The 23,448-nt window shown below is 50.7% G+C and overlaps 1 protein-coding gene across 2 annotated transcripts; it reads right to left on the bottom strand.

Moving 5' to 3' along the window:
• Positions 1-1,428: 1,428 nt before the first annotated feature.
• LOC125621489 (C-type lectin domain family 2 member D) lies at positions 1,429-22,143 on the bottom strand. Of its 2 annotated transcripts, XM_048818336.2 has the most exons (8): positions 22,056-22,143; positions 10,641-10,685; positions 10,436-10,529; positions 8,982-9,177; positions 7,132-7,248; positions 5,352-5,539; positions 4,292-4,395; positions 1,429-3,691 (listed from the first exon to the last, which is right to left on the bottom strand). In XM_048818336.2, exons 4-8 carry the CDS (start codon positions 9,079-9,081, stop codon positions 3,541-3,543), a joined length of 660 nt encoding a protein of 219 aa, XP_048674293.2. In that variant the 5' UTR covers positions 9,082-9,177; positions 10,436-10,529; positions 10,641-10,685; positions 22,056-22,143; the 3' UTR covers positions 1,429-3,540. The 2 variants fall into 2 exon arrangements, with proteins under 2 accessions (XP_048674293.2, XP_074975654.1); XM_075119553.1 differs by lacking the exons at positions 8,982-9,177; positions 10,436-10,529; positions 10,641-10,685; positions 22,056-22,143 and having other exon boundaries at positions 7,132-7,267.
• Positions 22,144-23,448: the final 1,305 nt, after the last annotated feature.

Here is a 23,448-nt window from a genome sequence, read left to right as displayed (position 1 = left end):
ATCCAATACAGCTACCCCTGACACAGCAAACACAGCTTGGAGGGCATGCAGACACATGTCAAGCCTATGGAACACAATGCCAACAATGGCACATTTTAGTCCTTCCTCGTGTCCGTTCATTACAGCACCCAGCTTTTTGGCCCATTCCCAGCCCAGAGCCCCCTCCTGCACCCCAAACCCTGGATCCCCAGCCCCAACCAGAGCCCTCACCCCCCTGCCCCAGCCCAATAAAAATGAACCAGGGTGGGGGAGAGTGAGCCACAGAAAGAGGTGGGTGGTGGAGTGAATGGGGGCAGGGCCTCAGAGAAGGGGCAGGGCAAAGGTATTCCGTTTTCTGCAATTAGAAAGTTGGCAACCCTATCCATCAGTGATCCTCTTTGTCTTCAGACTTAGCCCTCTGGTCAGGTCACGTTTAGTCTCACCCCTTTCAGGATAAGCCCCAGTTTAACTCAAGAGTCTCATGACCTCATGTCAGGTCAACAAGCCAGACCAGCGCCCGCATCCAGGGGCAGTCCCTTTCTCTGCCCAAAAAGCACCTTAGAGACTAACAAATTTATTAGAGCATCCGACAAAGTGAGTTGTAGCTCATGATAGCTTATGCTCAAATAAATTGGTTAGTCTCTAAGGTACCACAAATACTCCTTTTCTTTTTGCGAATACAGACTAACACGGCTGCTACTCAAACCTTTCTCTGCCCAGTGTTCCAGCTCAGGGCCTGTAGGAAGCAGCAAGAGTCTCTCTGGTCAAATCTCTTGCTTCTTCTCTGGGCTGCTGCCTATGTTGGCCCACCCTCTCTTGAGCAGGCTTGCATTGTCAGCAGGGGTTTGCCCTGGGGTCAAACCCAGTTCCCAACATAACAAAAGGGGGAAAAAAAAAAAAAAAAGCTAAACTAACAGAACTAAAGAGCAACATCAGATGACCTGTCTCACAAGGACCCTCCAAAAGCCATCTGACCTACCACTCCACATTCATTGGTAACCAAAGGGACCTGGCTCTCTGCTGCATTTGTCTCTGGGACCTGAGCACCAGAGATCTGTCCAACTCCCAGGGCTAGGTCCCTGGGAGCTGGGCTTCTTCTCCACTTCTGGCAGACTTCACAGGCGCAGCAGGGCTGGGGCCACCTGTGCCCAGATCAGTTCTTTAACCCTTTATTGTCTACTGCAGGGTTCATACACCTCATCACAATGCCATAATAAAACAGGACACCTGTAGGTTTGTTGGAATACATGTAAAGAAGGGAAGAAATGGACCATGGATGAGACTCAGGAGAACTAGGATCTAGTCCTGGCTCAGCCAGACTTCCTGGGTGACTTTGGCCAGGGCTCTTAGTTGCCCAATTCTGAAAAGGACATTTTTTATTATATATGTCTATAAGGGCTATTTAAGCAATTTTAAAAATTGCTATTAACCACATGACAGAAAAATCAATCACGCTCAATTGCAGTTTTAATTGCACAGTTAAGCAATAAAATACCATTCAACCAAAATATTTACGTTTCTTCTACATTTTCAAATATATTGATTTCAATTACAACACAGAATACCAAGTATACAGTGTTGACTTTATTTTTTTATTACAAGTAACTATTTCAATTCACCTCATACAAGTACTGTAGTGCAATCTCTTAATCTTAAAAGTGAAACTTAAAAATGTAGTTTTATTTTTGAGTGCAGTTACGTTAAAAAAAATGCTCTAAAGCTTTAGAGCAGTGTTTCTCAAACTTTTTTTTGCAATCGACCTCTGGAGCTGGGGCTTCCTCAGGGCCCAGGTTGGCATCGGGGTGCTCTATGGCTTGGAGAAGCTAGGAACATTACGCTGGTGGCCGCTGTGACAGTACTAGGTGTTTAGGATGACTAGCTCAATGCCATATATTCACTGACTCAGTGAATTCTCTTCCTTTGAGATTTTGGATTCCAATACAATTTCTGAACAAGTTACTGGACATTTTATCAGTGCCACACACATGAAAAGTGTTATATGAATGGAGGTAGGAACCTGATTCATGAAACATTTGGCTGTAAAAATTTCACTGTAAAATTCACATGAAAGTGGAATGAACCTGACACTACGTAATGAGTGATATTCCCTCTCATTCTGCTTCTCTGTTGCCAGAGGTGAAAGTAAGCCGGTAAGTGAACTGGTAAGAGCCGGTACACAGCTGAGTGCACTGGCAGGGGGCAGCTTCCCTTGGGCCCAGGGCTCCTGGCAGCGGGTGGAGCCCCTGGCCCTTTAAATTGCTGCCAGAGCCCCGGGGCTCCCAGCCGTTGCTACTGCAGCCGGAGCACTGGGGCTGGAGTGAGCACCGACTCCATCAGGAGTGCTTGGAGTCTGATCTCACAAAGTCCTAGGTTTAAAGGACTTGCAGATTTGACACTTACGTGCCCTTCACTGAGGCACCTGAGACAGCTACTCTGCAGATTGCTCGTGGGCATGGGCTGTTTGCAGCGATTGCAGGGCTTAAAGCCTGGGAACCAGGGCATGCCCCATCCCCTGGCTAAGTCCCCGATGGGACTAACGAAAACTCACTCAACTACTAACTATGTACACTAACTTTACAAGAAGTCACTCACTCAACTACTAACTATGTACACTAACTTTACAAGAAGTCACTCACTCAACTACTAACTATGTACACTAACTTTACAAGAAGTCAAGAAGTCTAAGCAATGCTAGTAAGAGCAGTGAATGTTCCATGCACTGTCACAGACAGCAAGAAGGAACTGGGGGTGGGGGGAGCTGGCAGTGACCCTTATACCATGCCATACGGGTGCCACTCCAGAGGGCAGCAGATCCACTCCCCTACAAATATTGCTCTGAAAAAGCTTCCAGCACTGGTGCATGTGGCAAGCACACACAGCTAATGTGGAATGGACTTCAAAGAAGAAGTCATTCTTCCGCTCTACTCTGCGCCGATACGGCCTCAACTGGAGTTGTGTGTCCAGTTCTGGGTGCCACATTTCAGGAAAGATGTGGACAAATTGGAGACAGTCCAGAGAAAAGCAACAAAAGTGATGAAGGGTCTAGAAAACTTGAAAAAATTGGGTTTGTTTAGTCTGGAGAAAAGACTGAGGAGGGACATAACAGTTCTCAAGTACATAAAATGTTTTTTACAAGGATGAGGGTGAAAAATTGTTCTTCTTCACTTCTGATGATAGTACCAGAAGCAATGGGCTTAAATTGCAGCAAGGGAGGTTTAACATCCAACTTGCCAGGGTAGTTAAGCACTGGAACAAATTGCTTAGGGAGATTGTGGAATCTCCATCATTAATAGATTCTTTTAAAAACAAGTTAGACAAACACCTGCCAGGAATGGCCTACCTAATACAAAGTCCTACCTTAGTGCAGGAGATTGGACAACTTGCCAAGGTCCCTTCCAGACCTACACTTTAGGATTGATTCTTCTTGGGCAAAAGGGAAAATGTCATAACAAAGGAATCCTCAGGGAGAGTCTAAGGAAGGAGACCGGTTCTTTCTTCATCTTTGGATAGTGGAAGATGTGACCCCTAATAAAGCTTTTCCAGGTCTGGTTCCTATGAGTCTCAAACTTGTGATTCCATATCATGTCCCTTCCACATTGTATGGGCATCAGATTTGCTGCAGATCCAGGATCTCCCCGTGCCACACCTCGAGCTGCTGATCCCGTTGTCTTCAATCAGATATGCACAGTCGCCTCCTCCACTTATGGGAAATCTGCAACACAGACAGCAGGGGCTGGAGTCAGGGCGCAGCTGGGCATTTCCCATCCCACACTGTGCAGGGCAGCAGAGGGAGCAGCTGCACGTACAGACATCTGCCCCATTTCAGACTCCTCCCTGGCAGAATAGGGAAAATAGAGTGTAGGAAATTAGCAGGTAGTGGAGGGCCAGGAGATGAGTGGGGCTGAAAGAGAGCTGGGGTAGCAGCCTTCCCTGTGCTCACAACTTCACTGTATTGTAAACCCCTGGGGGCGACCACTGTTCAGCCCCAAAGGGGAGAGATTCCACAGGTCACTCTGACATGCACAGCGTGGCACCTCTCAGAAAGTTGTGCTGTGTTTGTACACTGCCGAGCACAGTGGGGCACTAGGCTACACCTAAGTGCTAAAGTAATACAAATAATGACGACAACACTGCACTGGGCCTCAAACGCTGCTGGAATACTGGTTTTAGTCCAGGAAAACCAAATACCTGTAAGAACCCAGACACATTCCCACACCCCCAAAACAACCTTGGTTAAATATATTCCTCTTTTGGCAGCACGACAGACACCTGTGATCTAACACTGAGAATATCACTAGAGGGAAGGACTCACCGCTGGTCGAATTCGGTGCCATTGGGCCATCTCCAGGGCTGGCCTGGCTCCCTCTGGAGGCCAATCCAACGGCCAAAGAAACCCTTAAAGCCCAGCAGGAAATGCTTAAAATAAGACAAACCAGATTATATTTAGACCCCTGGCTCTGGCACTCGCCTGCCCCTGTGGCTCTGTGTGGCCCCTGTTCACACATTCAGGTTTGGATGGGCCACCTGTAGTTTGCCTGCTGAGAGCCCCAGGTCTGATGACACAAGAACAAGCTGCAGTCTAAAGAGCCAGCTGTGCGTCAAAAAAGAGAACTCCCCTCCCCCGGCCCCACTCTAGGATTGGAAGGGGGTGGAGAAGGACCATCTGGGGAGCAGCTGGCAGCTCTACTCCTCTAACAGCAGCCTCAGCCAGGGAACCAATTGCTGGCTGAAAATCCCAGTTTGTTGGACGTCCCATTAGACTGGGACCTGCTCAGCTGGGAACATGTGCAGGAGCTGGAGGTAAAGACTGCCTCTGAGCAGCCCCCATCTATCTCCATCCCCAGATCCACGTTTACATGGACAGAGCTACCTCTGCCATTCTACAGTTTAGAAGCTGGAACCTCTGCCTTCCTTGCAAGGTGTCTTCCCAGCAGCTTCGCACGTAGTACCACCCTCCATCCCCCTCAGCCAAACCAGGTGGCAGCTGCTCTGAGGAAGGGCAGAGCTCACTCCCTATAGAGCCCAGGTGCTTCCCCCAGCAGACACACGGAGCCCCCACCCCATGGAGTCAGTGGCTGTGGCGAGCTGCAGAGGCAGGTTCCCCACAGGCCAGGAGCGGAGCGGACTGGGCTGGCCCAGCCCTACAGAGGGGGATCCCTCCTGCTTGGGGCTCTGGGAAAAGAGGGGGGCTGGAGTGAGTGATCCCTGACTGTGAGCCCAGTTCTAGACAGGGCTTGGATTTGGCCATCAGAAACACTCAGGTTTCCCAGCAGGAGAGGCAACAGGGCAGTTTCTGAAACTCCTGGGGCTGAGCCCAATTCCAGCCCTGCCAAGCCCAGTCTGTTGGGATAAAGCATCTGCCACTCTCTCACCTTTTCCTGGTCACCGTCAATCCCAGTCAGGGAGGCATTGAATGCAGAGCAATGGCTCTGGCTATTGTTCCAGTTCTCTTCAGTCTCGGAGAAATAATAGCATTTCCCTTGGTACCCAATCCAGCCGTCCGGGCAGCAGGGCACAGCAGGTGGGACTGGAGCAGCCAGAGGTGGTTTGGATTTTTCCACTGACAGACAGGTAAGTAACACAGGGTCAGAGACTGTGTCCCCTACCCCCAGCCTGACTCTGTATCTGAGTGAATAAGGGGAGAGGATCCCTCCGATCCAGGCTGCAAGCTCCTTACACCCCTGACCGCTGTACTGAGGGAGGAAATCAACCATTTGAAACAAGAGATGAGATGGGCAACCGACCCCCTCTTCTTTAGTGACTCAGTTTCTGGGGGTCAAATTCACAGAAAGTGCAGCTGACAAGCAAGCCGGAGCAGAGTACAGTAGCACCAGATTCACCATAAAGACAGAGCAGGGAGGGGGAGTGTTACCTGATGGCTGGCACAGACAAATATTGACACCAAATAAAGATATAGTTCAATATGATTGTGTGGGATGCTGGGTCTACTAACTCAGGGACGTCCTGCTACTGCAGCTGGCTGCCTCCCCTCCCCAGGCTCTTTGCTTTAGAGATGCATCTGGGGATGAAGATGGGTTTAGACTCACATCAGGGAACAAACCCTGACTGCACTAATCTGTGCAAGGAACAGGCTCCCAGAGAATCGGACACTGGAGACCCAGCCCAACAGAGATGTGTTTTATGGTGTCTGTACCAGTAAGAATTCCAGGGATGTTCCCTGCCCAGGGTAAAGGATGGTGGGGGCTAGCACAGCTCGGAGCAGCTTATCCTGTGCAGAGGATTAGGAGCCAAGTGAATGAGTTTGAGACGAGTGCTGTAATTCTCAGGGACATAAAATGGCCACAAGGTGGCACCAGAACCCCCAAAATGGAAATGCCTGTGAGGTTAAGACAGTGGTCCCCAAAATGTTGGGGGGAGGTGCACAGTGAGCCCAGGTCACAGGGAGAGAGTGCCACCCAGCTCCACTCTGCCTCCAATTCTGCTCCAGCCCCTGCCCCAGCTGCCTGGACACGTAAAGTCCAGTTACCTCCAGTAACCTGCTTCCACCACTGCGGGGCAGGAAGAGCAGCAGCTGGAGCCTGAAAGAGCACTCAAAGGCTCCACAGAGAAAGACAGACAGCTCCCTAGTCCTGCCCTGAGCATGGCTCTGCCTCCCCCAGTCACCCCCAGCCTCAGCTGTCAGAGAGCATGGGCTGGGTAAGAGGGGGAACAGGGGGGGGGGATGCACGACTGAAAAAGTTTTGGGACCACTGGGTTAAGAGCGGTCAGTGCCAAAGTCACCCTTTACAGAGACAGTTCAGCTGGGGATTTCCCCAGCACCCTCAAGCCAGCGAGTCTGTCACATGCTCCTAGGGAATTTCAATGGGCACCAACTCCCACAGCCACCTTTTGGAAACCCCACCCCTGCCTTCTTCCCCCAGTGCAGCAGCAGGGACAGGGTCACACGAACTCCTTGGAAAACCTCCTGAAGTTTAACCCTTTCAGGGAAGGAGCAGCAGTGGGGCCAGCCATGACTAACACCAAGGATACATCTGAAGGGCCAGAGCAGTTGGCGAATACAGAGGTACACAATGGTGTTTAACAGGTAAGTCAGGACAAACCATTCTAGACCCGCTGGATTCACTTGTTAATACCTTCCCTGCCCCCCACAGAAACAATTCAGGGGAAGCAGAGACTGGCTGATGCAATTACCTGCTAAAAGTACTACTAGAGTAAGGATGATGACCAACATAAAAACTGTGACTGCAGCTACGATGGCAGCTGGGACTCCACGGGAAACACGTTTCCTGAACTTGTTAGACCCAGGATCTGAAAGAGACAAAGCCATGAGTGCTTCTGGGGAGCAGACTCATTAACGGTATCCATGCCTGGGCCACTGTGGAGCAAATCTCTATTGTGATTCCCAGGGTGCTGCCCTTCCCGCTCTGGGTACAGACATTAATTACAGCCCCCAGTCAGAGGGCTAAACACAATGATAACTCGCCCGGACCCAAATGACCCCACACTTGCCAACCGCCTCATAGTTCAATGGTATCTTCTAGTCCTAGGACCCATTTGACTGTTGAATTTCTCCCACTGCTCCTGCACAGACTGCTACCCAGACTGGCTCTTGGCCCAGCTGACCAGAGTAAAGGGATGGGAACATATCTCACACTCACCTTTTTTCTATCCCCTACTGGGGAAAGAGGACCAAAACACACCAAAAAACCAACCTTCCCCACATACTCAGGGCTCATCTACACTTACAATTCTGCAGCTGTGCCGCTCTAGCATTTCAATGATGAGACTAGCTATGCCAAAGGGAGGACTTCTTCCCTTGGAGTAGGTACTTCGCCTCCCTCAGAGGAGAATTCTCCCATCAAGCTAGCTACAGCTTGTCTACCTAGTGTGGTCTATCCTGGTGGATTTAACTGCATCATTCAAGGCTGGATTTTTCATACTCCTGAGCAAAGTAAATATACCAACCTAATTTCCTTGTGTAGACCAGGCCACAGGCACTGTGCCTGCCAACTCCAGCTGCACCCAACCCCCTGGATTAAGTCAGGCAGCCTGAAACGACTCAGAGGGTTGGACCACAACTCCCTGCCCCTCCCTTACGGGAAACTCGTGCAAAAAAAAAACAAAAACCACACACACCCCTACTGGTGTCAGTTCCACCTGAAGACATCCCCAGCACCCACGTAGTCTGAGAAACAAGGGGTTCAGTTTATCTGTTCGCTGCTACAATACAATCAGGTTCACAGAATTGAACAGAAAAGCCACTGAGTGATCCTGGGGAAAACCATCCTGGGACAGACTCACTGGGTTTTCTAAGGCTCCTTCTCTAGAGCTAAGTGCAGTTACATGAGGGAAAGTAGCAAAAGTGTCAGATGTACAACAGGAACCCCTGTCCGTCCCCCAGGAGCCTCTGTGCTGAGAGTCTGAAGCAACCCCCAGATCCCCCAGACTAAAGACTGGCCTCTCTGGCTCTGCTTTAGGGTTTACACAGGGGGTCTGATCTCTCAGACTCCCTACAATCCTTGACTCTCCTTGTCTGAAGAAGGAAGTTTCCTTTGAAATCTTGATTCTCAGGACAAAGAGGGGATTTCAATAAGTGACAATGAAACACCGAAAAAGTGTTACTTAGGGAAATGACCCCTGGCTGCCCCCACGGGAAATGAAGCTCCCAGCTCCAGCATGTGTGACATTTGGAGGTCTCATCATCCCCATCCCCCTCTTCCCGCATGTCAGCCTTAGCAAAGAGCTTTTCCCCAGAGCTCAGGGCCACATCTCCCAGGCACAGCAGCTGCACCTGCAAATATGCAGGAACAGACAGCGTTAACTGCCACCGCCAGACAATAGCTCATTCTCATGCACACCCAAGGCCCTGCCTCCATGCGACTGTTTCGGGTGTGTGCTTCTCACACATTTCACACAGAGAGGGCATGCAAAAGTGAATTGGACCAGAGGGAAATAGGGACCAGGATTTCAGAGGGGTAACAACACCCACCCACTGCAAGACCTCTGGCTACATGCAGGTACACAAAGTACAAGCTGGGTACCTGTTCTGCTGAAGGTCACTAGGCCCTCAGTGATACTGGGTCCAGCTCCAGTTTGTCCTTCTTGGGTAGTTCCTTCCTGGCACAGTGCTCCTCCTGGCATGTCCCCAGTTGGCTGCTGTCCCTCCCAGGCTTCAAGCTGGTTCTTGGCTGCTTCACTGTGTGGGGGCCTGCTCACTGTTGGTCCCCTTGTCTGGAACTACAGACACACTCTGTCAGTCTCCCCACTCCCCTGGAAGAGCCAGTACTTCCTCTGCCTCCGTACAAGTTTTGCAGGGGCCATGCTCTCTAAACCCCAAAGGGAGTTTCATCTAAAAATCAAGTGGCCAGATTTTCAGAGGGAGTTGCTAGGTCCTGAGCACTTTTAAAGAACATGGCCAATGGTGTGAATGTGTATGTTAGAAAGGCAGATAAAAACAAAGATTATGCTGTGTGGTTACACGTAATTCTTTATTATGAAACTAGAAGTTCACGGAGATTTTTCGTACACCAAAATAGATGCCAGGTATCTGTTTTACTTTCTCATTTAGGCCCTATTTATGCAACCACATGTGCTTAATGTAATTCAGGTGAGTAAATTTAAGTATATGTGTAATGGTTTTCAGAATCATGGGGCCTTGATTTTCAAATTTCAAACAAGTCAACTGATCTGTGTTAGCAAAAAGAAAAGGAGGACTTGTGGCACCTTAGAGACTAACCAATTTATTTGAGCATGAGCTTTCGTGAGCTACAGCTCAGAAGTGAGCTGTAGCTCACGAAAGCTCATGCTCAAATAAATTGGTTAGTCTCTAAGGTGCCACAAGTCCTCCTTTTCTTTTTGCGAATACAGACTAACACGGCTGTTACTCTGAAACCTGATCTGTGTTAGTAACCACAAGTTAAGCTGTCAGCTCTGAAACTTCAGCTTGCACAAAACCCAGCAGCACACCTCCTCAGCATCATACCTGTCCTCTATTCACTACCTGGGCAACCCAGAGGACATCACATCATGGTCAAGATTGAGTCCTCTTCAAGGTGTGTAACAGCCAGGGCCCAGGACACCCAAGAGCAGAGCTGAGATCTCTCTTCAGGCACAATGAAACTTCCTACTTGAAAGGAAAGGAAGGCTGTACAGGAGACAGAACCTTCTTGGGGTTTGGTTCAAGGCAGTGGAAAAGAGCACCAAGGGATCTAAGAACCATTACCCACACTGTCTGGCCCAAGAGCAGGGTTTTTACCCCAAAAAGGAAGATCTGTGAGAGACTCCATGAAGATCAGTAAGGACTTTGCTGTTGCTTTTACATTGAAGGTGCTCAGATACTACGGTGATGGGCAGCCACACGAAATCCTATGACAGAACCACCAATGACAGATGCTAGTTCCACCGCTTAATAGTGCTCATACCAGAGAGAGGGTGTGGTATGATAACCTGAGTATTATCTAGATCATCCATGGACCATCTAGACCAAGCCTCTCACCTGACTGACTGTTTCTGTGATTTATGATCCCTCCCTATCAGATAGGCTAATAATCATTTGTTGGGATGAGTAATGAGGTGTTCTCTGAGGTAATCTGAGGAGAGAAAGCAGAATGATTTTTTAGAGGGTCAATGATATAATAGACAAATCAAGATGGATTAAGATTTCTGTTTGAGCAAAAGGAGAGCCACTGGATAATACTTACCTGATCAGCAAGTCCTCAGTCTGTCTGTACACCTAACGGATGTTCCTGCAAAGGAAGTAACAAAGTTATTAAGCAAAGTTCCTGAGGATCAATTCAAGTAGTCCACAATAGATCTGAAGATGCTTTCCAAAGCAAGGTGAGGATGCTTACATCCATTTCAGAGGCTGAAATTAAGGTAGAGGCAATAATTAGAGCCCTGAAAATATCTGCTTGATATCCCCAGACCATGTTTGTGGATCACAGATGGATGTGGATACAAATTTCATATCTGCGCAGGGCTCTAGCAATAAGCAACACCAGCTGTGTTCACATAATCAATCAGTACCAACCCTAGGAATAGAACCCAGCATCCTGACTCAGTCCTCCATTTTAACCATTATACAACTTTTTCCCCGGGCTGGGTTTCAAATATGTGCTCTGACCACTAGACCCCACTCTCCCACATCTGGGAAGAGAACTCAGGAGTCCTGGAGACCATCCTTCTTTCAGATGAAAAGAAAAAAGAAAAAAATCAGTATCTCCTCCCCAGCAACATACAAGCCAGCTGCTACTTTAGTAGAAGTCAGGTTGTTTCCTCTCCGGTCCCGATGGGCACTTCATCTGGGGAAGAGTGAGAAACATCGTTCCTTCCTATTTTATCTTCCCCATACACCCCCTAAGGGAAATTAAATTTCAAAGGGATTCCCTCCTCGCCTGAAAAGTAAATGCAGTGAAAAGAGGGGGATGTGTAGGGAAGTTTTTGCCACTAATAAGAAACACGGCAGATGCCGGGCTCAAGATCCTCGCATCACACTTCCACAGGACAAGACATCCATTCCTCTCCCAAAGTTTAGTTTTCAGAGTAACAGCCGTGTTAGTCTGTATTTGCAAAAAGAAAAGGAGTACTTGTGGCACCTTAGAGACTAACCAATTTATTTGAGCATAAGCTTTCGTGAGCTACAGCTCACTTCATCGGATGCATACTGTGGAAAGTGTAGAAGATCTTTTTATACACACAAAGCATGAAAAAATACCTCCCCCCACCCCACTCTCCTGATTATATTCTTGATTATCACATTGTAAGGAGAGTGGTCACTTTAGATAAGCTATTACCAACAGGAGAGTGGGTTTGGGGGCAGGGGAGGGGAGAGAAAACCTGGATTTGTGCTGGAAATGGCCCAACTTGATTATCATACACATTGTATGGAGAGTGATCACTTTAGATAAGCTATTACCAGCAGGAGAGTGGGGTGGGAGGAGGTATTTTTTCATGCTTTGTGTGTATAAAAAGATCTTCTACACTTTCCACAGTATGCATCCGATGAAGTGAGCTGTAGCTCACGAAAGTTTATGCTCAAATAAATTGGTTAGTCTCTAAGGTGCCACAAGTACTCCTTTTCGTTTTCCAAAGTTTAGTGTACACAGAATGGTTTCTTCCCACCATAACACTGCAACTCTGTTCCAATTCGGATACCCTTGTCAAACTTTAAGCCTATGTTCGAAAGTGAAGCAAGGCTTCAGAAAAGGCTTCAGCTGTCCCCTCCCCCCAGGTAAGCAAACCAAGAAACATTGCAACAATTTTCTGTAACTGTCTGCTGAAGTATCAAATGACAACACAGCTGCCCAATCACAGCAATGTCAGCGCTTTCATCTAGGAGGAAATCGTCTGAGCCCTGGTCTACACTACAAAGTTGTCAGTATACATGTGTCACTCCAGGGTGTGGAAAATGCACACCCCTGAGGGATGCAGTTATACAGACAGATCTCCCGGTGTAGACAGCACTATGAAGCCCTCCCTAGGACACAGCTACCACCTCTTGGGGCGGTGGAATATCTACACCCATGGGAGAAGCTCTCCTGTTGGCATAGGTAGTGTCTTCACTAAGCGCTGCAGCTGTCCTGCTGCAGCTCTAAGTGCAGTCAAGCAGAGTCACCTCTAGCTTTCAGGAAATCAGAGAATGCGCAAGGTGCTGTCACTTTGAATGGAGGACCTTGAGGTCCTTGTCCAATGTTGCGTCGATGATCTCCTCCAAATAATCCACATCTTACACATCTGCGTGGCATGCCATAAAGCACACCACTTTCAGTTCAACCTGACGCACTAAAACAGCAGTAGTAAACATGCTGGGAGCCACACGAACCCCAAAGTCAGTCAAGCACATTGAGAAGAAATGAAACAGAATTTTTCTTCTGCTTCTCAGTCTTCATATGCTGCACCAGATCTGCATGGTGGGCATAAAGGGTATATTTACAGAATTTGCAGCCATCCAGACCAGCATCCCCTACCACAGACACGATCCATTGTTTTAGGCCCTTCTCTTCCCACCATTATTTGCACTCTCTTTTCCCATACTTGACCCATTTGCTTAAAGGTGGTGTGGATTTTGAACTAGAACCCATGCTTTTACTAAACGTAACAACAGTCAGAACCTACACAGCTTGCACAGCACTCCAGGACAGTAATAAACTCCCCAGAATTAGTCAATTTCTGTACCTTTTTTCTATGACAAATTGCAAACTCAGACCTAGGCCAGCAGTTCTCAGACTGTAGGTCGGGACCCCAAAGTGGGTCACAATCCTATTTTAATGGGGCCATCAGGGCTGTCTTAGATTTGCTGGGGCCCAAAGCCAAAGCCAGAGGGTTCAGCCCTGCGTGTTGGGACTCAGGTTACAGGCCCCCTGCCTGGGGCTGAAGCCCTTGGGCTTCAGCTTTGCACCACCCGCCTGCCCTGCACAGTGCAATGGGGCTTGGGCAGGCTCAGGCTTCAATTCCACGAGGCCTAGGCCGGTGTAATTTAGGTCACTAAAGAGGATGGCTTATTCACTCTCCTAAGCAACATAACTTACATTGATCTAAGCTGTGGTGTATACATAGCCTCAGACTTCAAGGCCAGAAGGAAGCATCATTATGCTCTAGGCAGACCTGCACCCTGTAGGCCACTTGAACCTCACCCATCCACTCCTATAATAGACCCCTAACCTCTGGGCCAGTAATTCACCAAGGCAGCAGAACCATTAGCCAACTTCCCTACCATTCAATGCCAGCACTAAACGTGTTTGACACAGTAACCGTATCGTGTGCGAAAGGAACCATTTACTGTGAGCACCTGCAGACCCCCCCCGCCCCCCCCCAACCAACTCTGCATCCCACCTCCTCCTCACAGCAGGCCCGGCCACCCACACACAGCAGAGCCAGCCCTAGGGGTAATCAAATATACTCGCCAAACAAACAGGCCCATTCCCCGGGAGGGATGATACAGTCCGTTCAGGAGCCACGCCCGGGCACTAGGAACAGCAGCATGATGGTGAACCAACCACCCCGACCGACCGACCCGCACGGCCCCTCCAGCTGCTTCAGTGTGATCACCCCCCTCCCCGCCGCCGGCCAACCGCATCGATGTGTCCCATGCAGGCCACCGTCCCCGTCCAACCGGCGGCCTTAACCGACCCCGCGAACTGTTGGGAGCCCGACTCCCCCTCCCCCAACACAAATCACGTTCTTTGCAACTGACCGGGCCCAGTCCGGGACCAGCCCCCGGCCGCCTCACCTGGGCGAAGAGCTACAGAGTAGGGCTGTAGGCGCACAATCCAGGTCCACCCCTAGAGCAAGGTGGGCTCTGTCAGGAAAACCAAACCCGGGCCGGGCCAAGCCAAGCCGAGCAGCACCAAGCACCGGCCACCAGCCCCTCTCCACCGGCAGTACTGAGGGGCAGGGGAAAGATAGGTTTCAGAGTAACAGCCGTGTTAGTCTGTCTTTGCAAAAAGAAAAGGAGGACTTGTGGCACCTTAGAGACTAACCAATTTATTTGAGCATGAGCTTTCGTGAGCTACAGCTCACTTCATCGGATGCATACCGTGGATTTTCCACGGATTTTCCACGGTATGCATCCGATGAAGTGAGCTGTAGCTCACGAAAGCTCATGCTCAAATAAATTGGTTAGTCTCTAAGGTGCCACAAGTCCTCCTTTTCTTTTAGGGGAAAGATAGAAACCAGTGCTTTGCTCTGAATTCAAATAGCCGGGCAGGACCAGTCCCCTTCGCCCCTCCACAAGCGACCAATCAGGTGCCGCCATTTGTTTTTTGAAAAACGCGCAGCGGCCCATTGAGCGTCGCGCGAGGGCGACCGTATTGAAAAAAACGTCACATGAGTCATGCGGGGGCTTAACTACGTCACCTCAGGGCGTGGTCAAAGAGGAAGCGGGAACCGGGCAAAACCGCGGGGGGGCCTGTCATTGGGTGGAAGACCCTAGCGGGAGCCGCTGATTGGGTAGGACGATTGCCACGAGTCGAGTGAAGCCACGCCCCCTTTCCCGGAACCCGAAAGTGAAAGGAAAGAATGAGGCAGCGGTCAGCAAGCGGCCGTTGACAGCGTTTTTTAAAGCTGCTTGGGCGACTGGGAGCCAATCACGTTCTCCGACGGCGGGAAATTAAAAAAACAAAAATCCCAGTCCCCTCCCCCCGCAAAAAGCCCCCAAACAAGCAACAGGCTACATAAGGAAATGACTAGGCAATTACATACGCAAAGATGCCAACATAGGCTTGCTGGGAGCGGCTTTGGCAGCCTTCTCCCCTGCCCACAGGTCTGGGCGAGGCACCACAGTGGGGTGAAGAGCACTGTTCCCGTGTGCACTCGCATGCAGATCCTAAACCCCCCGCACATGCCGAAACACCGCGCGCACAAAAATTGACACAGAAGCAATTTTTTGCGCACACGGCCTGTCAAAACTTAGAGGGAACACGGGTGAAGAGACACTGGCCTAAGGAACCCCAGGGGAGGGATTGCGGGAGAAAGGCCCTTCCATTGGGAGATACCGTGGAATAACTATAACATGTATGACTATTATAATTTTTGGAGGGGGCGTATGTAAAATATTTTACTGAATCAAGTCTCCTTAGCAGCTCAATACTTCATATCAGCTAGAACACAGCGGTGGGAAGCAGGTGCTGAGAGGTACCGTCCTGGGAGGGCAGTGGTTTCAGCAGACGTTACTGAGCATGCTGTTTAAGACTCCAGTCCCCCGGAATAGTATAACTACATCTCTCAGGGGCTCATATTTTTCTGGGAAATCAAACAAACCGAAAAAACCCAGGCTCTATTAAACATTTTCTAATTTGTTTTTTGAAGCTTTGGGCATCTCTACGGTTACAGTGCCGTAGCACTTAGTGCAGGGCCGGATTAACCTTTTGTGGGCCCGGCCCCAAACATATTTTTGGGCCCCTAGAGGGGAATGGACCATGGCGTGGGGGAGGGGAAATCGAGTGAGGAGCCTACCAGGGGCAATGGCATGGCAGGGGCTGCCCCGCTCTGCCCAGCCCAGTGCGAGGGCACTATTTACAAACTGGCAGTTGCCAGATGCACAATGGTCCGCCCCATGCTGCGCCACACATCCTCCAACACCAGAACACCCCCCCCCCAAATTCCCTACAGCCAGAGCCCCCCCGGACCTGCTGTGTCCAGCACATCCCCCAGACCCTGCCACAAATACACAGTGCCCTGCATACCAGCACCCCTGCCCAGCACCCACCTGCCCACAGCCCCACAACAACTGCCCAGCACCCCACACAGAACCCCCACTCCCTAGTGCCCCAACACACAGATCTTCCCCACCCCCCTCACAGCCCAGCACCCTCCCAGACCCCTAAGAGACCCCCTCCCCCACGTCCTGCCTCCCTGCAGCACTCACCAGCCCTGCTGGGAGGCGACCGTCTACCAGGCTGAGCTGGCAGCGTAGCCAGGATTAGTCCCAGGGCCGGGAATTGCCCCGACCTCTTGGGTGTGGTGTGATCAGCCAGGCCAGCATCTGCCCCGGCTGGGCTCCCTCAGGACCCACTTGCCCGGAGGGACTCAGCCAATCCCCCCACACTGCCCCCCCCAAAAAAAAAGAAAAAAAAAACTGACTGAGCCTGGCCAGGCTCCTGCACCAGTCCTGGGTGGCTCAGCTCCAGGGCGACAGGCAGGGCTCCACAGGTGGCGGGAAGCAGAGACTGCCCAGAGCCGGAGGTGCACTGGGGTCTGGCCAGGAGGCAGAGAGAAGCTGGAGGGTGAGGCCAGAGGGTGGAGAGGAGCCCATAGCCGACTGGCAGGCAGGCCGAGAGGAGGAAGTGGTGGGCGAGGTGGGGGGAGCCAGCGGGCTGGTGGGGTCTCAGGGTACAGTGCAAGCAGAGCAGGTCGGGGCCCCTTCTGAGCATGGGCCCGGCTCCATGGAACCACTGGCGCCATTGTAAACTCGGCACTGACTTAGTGAGGATGATACCTACACCAATGGGAGATTTTCCATATCAATTGCTAGTGTAGACCAGTGACACTCAGACTGTGGCTCTTAAGCAACAAGTGGCTGTTTATAATGTGTCTCCTGAGGCTCTTTGCAGCACATGATATTAAAACACTGTGTCATTTAATGGTTAACCAATCTAAGTTAATAACCAATCAGGATGCTTTTACTATGTTATTAACCAACTAAGTTATCAACTTGCACTAAAATATTACCTTGTTTGCTGTGAGAATAATACGTTATACATATATAAACTAAATATTTCCTCATCATACTGTTTAAGTATGAATAGTACTATAGTAAATGAAACAATGGATTCACACGACTGTGGCTCTTTTGGGGTAATGCTGATCTCTAATTTGCTCCTGAACCACTGAGGTCCGAGTATCACTGGCTGTGATACAAGAGGTTTTTTTGTTTTTTTACTGCTTTAATCCTATGTAATAACTAGCAGCAGCCCCCCCTTCAGTTCCTTCTTGCCAGCTACTCCAACAGAGGGGAAGGTGGGAGGGAATGGAATAGATATGAGCAACACATCTCGAAGAACAAGAGTTACAAAAAGGGTGAGTAACCTTTTTTTCTTCTTCGAGTGCTTGCTCATATCAATTCCAGTTAGGTGACTTCCAACCCTTACCGCAGAGGCGGGGCCGGAGTCAAGGTATTGCAGATCCAAGAACCGCTCTGCCAAAGGCTGCATCGTCCCGAGGTTGGTGGACGATGGCGTAGTGCGACGTAAAGGTGTGCACTGAAGACCACATGAAAGCCCTGCAGATCTCCTGAACAGGTATGTGGGCCAGGAAGGCTGTCGACGAGGCTTGCACCCTCGTGGAGTGAGCTGTAATGGCAGGCGGAGGAACCTTCGCCAAGTCATAACAAGCGCGAATACACACCGTGATCCAGGATGAGATCCGCTGGGAAGAGACTGGCAAACCTTTCATCCATTCTGCAAAAGTGACGAGTTCTGCCTGGTTCAACCACGGATCCTCCAGGCCATGAGGTGGAGCGACTGAAGGTCCGGGTGAAGAAGGCAACCGTGATTCTTCGAGATGCGGTCAGGAATGAGAGATAGACATACCGGGGACTAGACTGAAAAGTCCATGAGGGTGGGGTACCAGCACTGGCGAGGCCAAGCCGGAGCCACCAGTATGACATCCGCCCTGTCCCTGCAGACCTTGAGAAGTACCTTGTGGACAAGTGGAAATGGTGGAAAGGCATATAGTAGTTGACCAGACCATGGAATCAGAAACGCATCTGCGATTGAGCCTGGGCTGTGACCCCAGAAGGAGCAGAAGGTTGGACACTTCCTGTTGGACCACATGGTAAACAGGTCGATCTGGGGAAAACCCCAACCGCGGAAGATTGAGTAGATGATGTCTGGACGAATCGACCACTCGTGCGTAAGGAACCATCTGCTCAGGCTGTCCGCCAGCATGTTCTGAATGCCTGGCAGGTATGAAGCTTGGAGAAGGATGGAGTGGGCTAGACAAAATTCCCACAGTAGGAGGGCTTCCTGACAGAGAAGAGACGATCAGGCTCCACCTTGCCTGTCTATATAAAACATGACCGTGGTATTGTCTGTGAGCACCGTTACACAGTGACCCTGCAAGCGGGGCAGAAACGCTTGGCACACAAGGCGGACCGCCCTGAGCTCCTTGATGTTGATATGCAGAACCAGTTCCTCTACTTGCCATAAGCCTTGAGTTCTTAGGCTTTCAAGATGCACTCCCCAACCCAGCGCAGACACATCCATTACCAGAATCAAGGTGGGTTGGGGAAGGTGGAAAGGAACCCCGGCACTCACCATGCGGGGGTCGAGCCACCATCGTAGGGAATTGAGGGTATGCTTTGGAATGGTCAGCACCATGTCCAGACTGTCACGGCCCGGGCGATACACGGACGCAAGCCACGCTTGTAGAGGCCTCAGTCGCAATCCGACATGCTGCACCACATAGGTGCAGACACCATATGTCCCAGCAGCCTGAGGCACTGCCTTGCTGTGGTGGTGGGAAAAGTTCAAAGGCTGCCGATTATCTGCGAGAGGGCTAGATGCCACGCCTCTGGGAAGAAAGCTCTCGCTTGATTGGCATCAAGGACTGCCCCAATGAAATCTATTCTTTGAGTTGGGTGAGGACGGATTTGCTGATGTTGAGAATGATGCCTAAGCGTTCAAATGTGTCAGCTGAGATCAGGGCCCCGTTGTTCCGGGCACTGCCCAGACACACAGCGAGAGACAGTCCCTGCCCCAGCTGAGATCAGGGTCCCATTGGGCTGGGCGCTACATGGACACGCAGGGGATACATCCACATTGGAGCTGGAAGATATAACTTCCAGCTTGAGGAGACATACACACTCTTGAGCACTAAAAATAGAGATTGTAGCCATGGCGGTGGGAGGGGCTGGCTGCCCCGAGTGCAGTCCCAGCCAAAACCCTAGATCGGTACTTGAATTGTTTGGTCCTTCCTGCTGCCACAGCTACACTCTATTTTAGCATGGCAGCTCAATCACAGCGAACGTGGGTATGTCTGCTCCAGCCAGAAATTACACCTTCCAGCTCCAGTGCAAACACACGCAGGGTGAGACAGCCCCTGCCCTGCAGAGCTCATGGTCTAACCAAGCAAACTGTCCCTATTCCATAAGTAGAGAAACTGAGGCACAGCCTTACATTTTAGGCTTTGGCAACTGATGATTTTAAGCATGTGTGTGGGGAAAGATACAGGCATTTGCATTCCAAGGCCTTTTCCCTGTGGTTTCAGACAAAGAGAAAAAAAATGTTTCCAGATACAAGAGAATTAAATTGCCTAGAGCTACTGCTGCAGTTTTTGATAAAACAGCTCCTCAGCCTTTGACCTTTAGTGACAAACCAGAATTTGTACCTTTCCTATTAGACAAAAAACATTTGGATCCCAGGACACAGAACTGGGAGGGAGAATTTCACAGTGATTTTATCGCAGTGCAGAGATCCATTGCACAGGGTCAGGAAGGACCCGCCACAAACACAATATAAACACAATAGTCTTGTCAGTGACGCAAAATAAAGTGAGAGGTTGGAGTCTTTTGCAACCATACACAAGGGGCAGCTCTTTAGATCTAGTTAACAACTAAATGTTAGCAAGGTGGGAAAAGCCTGAGGGAAAAGAGGAGGTGGGGGCAACCCAAGTAGAGAAAATGGACAAATCCCCCCCCACACACACACACACTCTCTGAACGTTCCAGATTTTATTTTGCTACAGAGAACCGAGCACCAAACAGGCTTGATCCAAACTAGCGAAAGGACTCAACTGACTTTAGATCTGGTTCTGCAAAGTGCATTTTGAGAATTGTTGAGCATCCAAGATTCCAGTTCAAGCTAAAGGAAGTGAATACCACTGAAAAAAAATCTAGACCTAGGTGCATAACTTCCTGGGCCTTTGAGTAGAAGATACATACGGAGCCCCAAAGCTGCAGGTTTGTGGAAGCCCTCATTGGCTGCTCTCACTGGGGCAGAACTTGATTCTTTGTTTATTACTTCAGTTAGAATTTTATTTTTGTTAACAAAAAATATAAAGGTTTTTACAGAGCACAAAACAGCATCTCCGAGATGTCGTTTTCTGTATGTTCTTATTGCTCTAGGCAGGCTATGGGTACAATTTCCAGATGAACGCACGCACACACACACACGGAAGCACACACACACCCCAGGCCTGGTCTACACTTAATCCTTATCCCAGCAGAGCTCTGTAGGTTAGGTGTGACACCCCCACCCCCCAGCACGGAGCTCTAGGGGTCAGGGGTGTGACCCCACAACCCAGCACAAAGCTGTGTTGCCAAGCCCCCGTCAGGGTTCCCTCCCCACTCTGAACTCTGGGGTACAGATGTGGGGACCCGCATGAAAGACCCCTAAGATTATATTCTACCATCTTAGGTTAAAAACTTCCCTAAGGCAAAAATTCCCTTCCTTGACCTTGGACAGTATTGCTACCACCACCAAGTTATTTGAACGAAAATTCAGGGAAGGGTCACTTGGAGCCCTGTCCCCCCAAAATATCCCCCCAAGTTCCTTCACCACCTTTCCTGGGGAGGCTTGTGAATAATATACCAACCAATTGCCTTTAATGTAAGTACAAACCAGACCCTTTATCTTTAGGACACTAAAATCAATCAGGTTCCTAAAGGAGGAACTTTATTTAAAGAAAAAGTAAAAGAATCACACCTGCAAAATCAGGATGGGATTTTATGCTACCCTTAGCTGTATGTTTATGACACCTCCCCATGTGCCCATAGTCAATCCGCAGAACAGGGCATGTGTGGACTGGGCCCCCACCTCCTGGTTCCCCATGCCCCACCCCCTTTGTGTATGTAGCTGTGTCTGACCCTTGAACCTCAGGGACTCACTAGCCAAGCCCAGCTCCATTCCCCGGGGTCAGGCGGTGGCCCCGATGTCCTGGCCAGACCCTGCAGTTACCAGTGGTGACGGAATCCCCCTTCACTTCCTGTCCTAAACTGCTGTGCGGCTATGAAATATCTACTACGCTGCACCCCAGATATAGCTGCATTTCTACACCTGTATAAACAGCCCGCTGCCCCAACCCAGAGGTGGCTGCATATCAGTCCAAGGGGAGGGATCCCTGCATAAACAGCCCCCCTGCCCAACCCCAGAGGTGGCTGCATATGAGCACGGGGTGCGGGATCCCTGTATAAACAGCAAACGCACCCTACCCCAGAGGTGGCTGCATGGCAGCGAGTGGTGTCCAGCCTCACCTGGCCTCTCCAGAGACCCTCTCCCAGGCTGGACGAAGCTCTTGAGCTCATTGACCCACGTCCCCAGCAGAGCCCCCTCCTCCCCCCAGCAGCAGGAGCGAGCAGAGAGCAAAGGGGGCAGCGGCCCAGCAAGCACCGGAGGGGGAGCCACGATGCCCAGCCCCTGGGTGCCTGTTTCCCACCAAAGCACACGCGGAAAGCGGGGTGTGTGTGTGTGTGGGGGGGGGGGGGGGTGTCTCACTGCCCGGCCACCCAACAACGCGGGGGGCGGGGGACCGGCTCTGCTCCCGTGGCGGGGAGAGGCCGGGTTATGCCCGCGCGTGTGCGGTGCCCGAGCTAGGGAAGGGCAATAAAAGGGGCGGCGGCGGGGGGGGGGGGGGGAGGCTGATCCCCGCAGCGCGTGGCAACCCCCGCGGGAGCGTCTTACCCGGCGCCGCAGCCGCGCGGGACAAGAACAAATCAAAGGCCAGTTCCCGCGCTCGCGCTCGCGCTCGCCCCAACCGCTCCACTAGCCATTGACAGGGCAAGGAAAAGCTCGCGAGACACCCAGTCAGCCAACCACAAGGGGACTCGCCATACTCCTCCTGGATTGGACAAGGCACCCATCTCTGTGGCTGAGAATGAATGGGGCCGGGGAGGGGCATCTGTGATGACACTGGTCTGATTAGCATAAAGCGCGCCAAATCCCTTAAAGGGGACAGAGCCTTTAGCTCAGGGTTTCTCAGGGCACATTGTTTGGTGGCCTCACCAACCCTTGCTCTTGGCCGTTCTCACACTTTTTTTTTTTTGACAAAATACTCAGTTTTAAGAAAAACAAATAAATATGCACATGCACACCTCCAAATCATTGTCATTTACTTATGGCTAGCCAGTAAGTCTGTTGTAAAAAGTGATATTAACAAACATACAAGTATCACTTTTCACAGCAGATTTACTCAGCCTGAGCAAGCCTGGAGACAAATTAAGCCCTGGATGGGGGGTCGGGGTGGGCAATAGAGGCCAGGGGCGATGGAGCTGGTGGGGACGGGGGAGATAGTGGTCTGAAGCCCCGTCGCCAGAGCCCAAAGCCCCATGGCCAGGGGACTGGGAAAAGGAGCCTGAAGATGGGCAGCCGGAGCCTGCCGCCCAGGGCTGGTGCAAGGATATTTTGCGCCCTAGGCGAAACTTCCACCTTGCGCCCCCCCCCTTGCACATCGGTTCATTGAGGGGCAAATCCCAATGAGCCTTTATAGCTCTAACTGCACCTGTTACCTCTTGATTATTAAAAAGATATTTCTTAATGATAAGTAATGAATACAATCATACAATACAAGGGCAGAGGGGATATTTTTATTATTGGGTTATACAGTGATGAGCTGCCAAAATCTTAACAACTGGTTCTCTATAAAAAGTTCTGATTTAAGGGATGTGCCCCAGTATGTATTTTTTGTACCAACAGGGTTACCATACATCCGTATTTTCCCAGGAGGAATTTTTAAAATTTAAAAATTTCTCCTGGACAGCAATTTAAGAACCAAAAAGCCTGACCTGGGCTGCGGGGGTGGCTGGAGACAGGGGCTGGCTGCGGGCAGGGCAGGGGGTGCAGCAGGTGCTGGTATGGGCAGGGCAGGGGGTGCGGCAGGGGCTGGTGCGGGCAGGGCAGGGGGTGGCTGGAGACAGGGGCTGGCTGCAGGCAGGGGGTGTGGGGGTGGCTGGAGGCAGGGCAGGGGGGTGAGCAGGGGCTGGCTGCGGGCAAGGGGTGCGGGAGTGGCTGGAGACAGGGGCTGGCTGCGGGCAGGGCTGGGGGTGCAGCAGGGGCTGGTGCGGGCAGGACAGGGGGT

Source organism: Caretta caretta, chromosome 14, assembly GCF_965140235.1.
Source record: "Caretta caretta isolate rCarCar2 chromosome 14, rCarCar1.hap1, whole genome shotgun sequence".
Classification (NCBI taxonomy): Eukaryota; Metazoa; Chordata; order Testudines; family Cheloniidae; genus Caretta; species Caretta caretta.
The sequence above is the reverse complement of the archived record's forward strand: the minus strand, read 5'-3'. Positions and strand labels throughout refer to the sequence as shown.